The following is a 3152-nucleotide window of genomic DNA, read 5'->3' on the forward strand; positions in this document are numbered from 1 at the left end:
CCTTCATCAACTCCGACTTGATCGGGTTTGGCCTCGTGTGTACGGAACGCCACCGGATATGAGTTGCATGTGACCCGAGGACTTCGGTCCTCCCATCCCTTACCAAAAAAGACGCTGTCCTCAGCGGGAAGGGAAGGCCAAGAAACATAGAGGGCAGACGGAATAGTCATATATCGAGTGACGTGTTGATGATGACATAAAAGATTATGTAACACTATTGTCGTGACGGTGCATGCTGACAACTTGAGATAACTTTTATGTGCAACGGTATGGATACAGGGTGTATGTGATATGCAAGAATGTACGGAGTCCAAATGGTATGTACGAGCCACAAGATGCAGATGATGATGACGGTATGATACATTCAAGAGATGATGCAGGGTCATGGGGACGCAGTATGAGAAGGTGACGTGTATGTGGTCAAGATGGAGTACAAGAATGATGGGGACGTGATCAAGTATGTATGGGGGTCGATGGAGGTGATAGACGGGGTGCCCAAGATGGATGAGGTACGTACAAGAAGAAACGTAGGTATGGCGCAGCGGGTTCAGGTACGAGGCTATGGGTCGCCATGCATCATGAGTCAGAATGATTAGCAGTGTCGTGGATGAGTGACGCACCTTAGTCGCGAAATACAGCGAACTCGTCACGAAAAAAATCACATAACTCGGAGGTGGCGTCTTGCATGGCCTCGAGCAGGACGTTCTCGACGAACTCCCGGACCTCGCCATCGTCGAAGAGACGTTCGTATTCGCGGCGCTGCGCTGCTTCGAAGGGGTCGATGTCCGGGGATGAGGAGGGAGTCGTAGCAGGCGTGACCGGCCGCGGGGTCGTGTGCTCAGGTGACAGAGGCAAAGGGAAATCGGTGATGTCGAAGATAGGAGAGGGGTGTGCTGAGACGACGACATCATCGTCGTCGTCGTCGTCGTTGCTTAGTCGAGTAGATTGAGGGATTGAAGTCATAGCGGGAGCCGTGTAGAAAGAGAGCAGAAGGGATGGGAGAGGGTCGACGATGGTCTGATCAAAGTTGTACGCGCGCGGGAGACCGAGTAGGTTGCGCGCGCGGTCATGAGTGATGTCCTGGGCGCAGAAAGAGGGGTAGGGGAGGCTGGGTGTGATGTGCTGTTCATACTCTATGCCGTCGGTCTGCGCTTCGAGTCTGTCGAGGATGTCGTCGAGCGGGTCGTGCTCGACGTGTCCGACGTCGCTCTTGGCGTGCTTGCGTGGGAGCTCGAGGGCTTCATCGTCGAGTTCATCATGGTGTCGCTTGCGTTCGCCGTCGCCGCGCGTCGAGTCCTCGTGCTCGTACTGGTCTACGAGCACTCGCTCGCACTCCGCTTGGAAGGAGCGGAGGATGGAGAGGTCGTTGTCGGCGGGAACGGGGATGGGTGCGACGATGGTGGCAGGCACATTGAACCGTGGTTCATCAGGTGCAGCTGGTTTGCTCGTCGTAGACGTTGATGACGGGGCAAGGCTGACAGACGGTGCTGCTGAAGTCGTCGGCTGCGAAGTGGTCGCTGTCGGCGTCGTGGTCGGGGTGGATGAGGGGGTGAAGGAGAAGGAAGGCGCAGTGGGTTTCGTCGATGAGACGGTGGACGCAGTGATGTCGGTACGAGGGGAGGGAGACGCAATATGTGAGGGGACACCGTAGCCGTAGAGGCTCGGGTGGTGTTCCGGATAAAGGGTCTTGATGCAGTCGTGAATGACGACGGCGGGCTCGGGGTCGAGGTTGTCGTAGAATCTGGGATAGCGAGACACAAGCTCGCGGTAATAGCCGTGGGTGGAGAGTGCGGGAAGGGTGGAGAGTTGCAGAGACGTCGCCGGCGGAGCAATGATGCTGCCGCAGTTCATTGGGATGTCAGTGAGACGAATTCGTGATGAGGGTAGTGTGACGTACCTGGTTATGGGCTTGGGGCTTGTGGTGGGTAGAGTCAGAAGTGCGGGAGGGGAGGAGAATCGCGGGATCATCGCAAGAGGAGGGACAGTGCTGCCGCAGACCGAGATGCGGTCAGTATAGCACAGTCTGGGAAGGTAGGATGTGACGTACGGGGAAGTGGGCTCGGGGGTCATCGTCGGCGTGTTCACGACACGCTCCCACTCCTCCTCTGCCTCGCTCCCGCTCCCATCTCCCTCTCCGTCGTGTCCTGCCGCGAAAAGGAGAGACACGGGCAGCGCGTCGTCGACGTAGATGTTGCTGCACGTGGTCCCGGATGAGTCGCGTGTGGTGTCCAGAGGAGTCAGAGTGTCGAGAGTCGGGAGGGAAATGAGAGGTGGAGTGCTGGAGATGGAGGACGTGGGCGTGGAGGATGGATAGACAAGGTCGGGAAGAGAAGATTGAGAGAGAGAGCCGGGAATGGTATGTGTAGCGCCGGCCGTGGGAATTTCAAAGTCCGCTGCGATTGCATCGCGGCGGAGTTCGTTGAGGTATGGTGTTGGGTATATGCGAACATACGCGGGGCCTTGGCAAGAAAACGGAACAAGAGGAGAGTCACGGAGGGAGGGAGAAGCCGTTCCGGTGAGTACAACCGCAGGAACGTACCAGTCCTGGTACGCGTAGCCGTCGTGTGTCCCGAAGTAGCACGGAAATGCGACTTGAGGTTCGATCGAAGCGGTGTAGCGGAGCTCCGTCGGAGCAGAGTCGTCCTGCGACATCGTGGGTGTGCGTGCGAGCAAAGACAAATGCGGAGACGATTCGGAGGAAGCCAGAAGTGCGGAGTTCTCGAGGGCTGTGAAAGAATGGCCGGGGGAATGCGGATTGTCGGGCTCTACCAGAAGCTCGAGCTCGGGGAGGTCCATAAAAGGATTTCGGAACAATAAGTACGTCCCGTCGGGCCTCTCATCAATAGAAATGTGATTGTCCCGCTGCCATGGCCGGCCGAGCAGGAGATCAAATGGTACATTGTCCCCCACATATAGATTAGCCCATGTCCGGGCCGCACCGCATGTTAATTCAACATTCTTGATTATCCCACTAAGTTTGCCCTCGCTATTGTTCGCTGCTACCATTCCAGGTTGCTCGGACTTGTCATAGGGCCGCGGGATGCTTTCCTTCCATACTCGTTGACTCACAATATTCATCATTGACCCTGTATCCACGATAGCATCAATGGGATTGCCATCGCACTGCACCGTCAAATGGATTAACGGCCGTC

The 3152-nt window shown here is 56.5% G+C and overlaps 1 protein-coding gene across 1 annotated transcript; it reads right to left on the bottom strand.

The window, feature by feature from the left end:
• Positions 1 to 621: 621 nt before the first annotated feature.
• Positions 622 to 2796, bottom strand: L226DRAFT_568712 (uncharacterized protein; the record flags this gene model as incomplete). Its single annotated transcript, XM_067684203.1, has 3 exons — positions 622 to 1837; positions 1898 to 1987; positions 2048 to 2796. The coding sequence occupies 3 exons, from the start codon at positions 2794 to 2796 to the stop codon at positions 622 to 624; spliced, it is 2055 nt and encodes a 684-aa protein (XP_067538266.1).
• Positions 2797 to 3152: the final 356 nt, after the last annotated feature.

This window comes from Lentinus tigrinus, assembly GCF_003813185.1.
Source record: "Lentinus tigrinus ALCF2SS1-7 unplaced genomic scaffold L226scaffold_6, whole genome shotgun sequence".
NCBI lineage: Eukaryota > Fungi > Basidiomycota > Agaricomycetes > Polyporales > Polyporaceae > Lentinus > Lentinus tigrinus.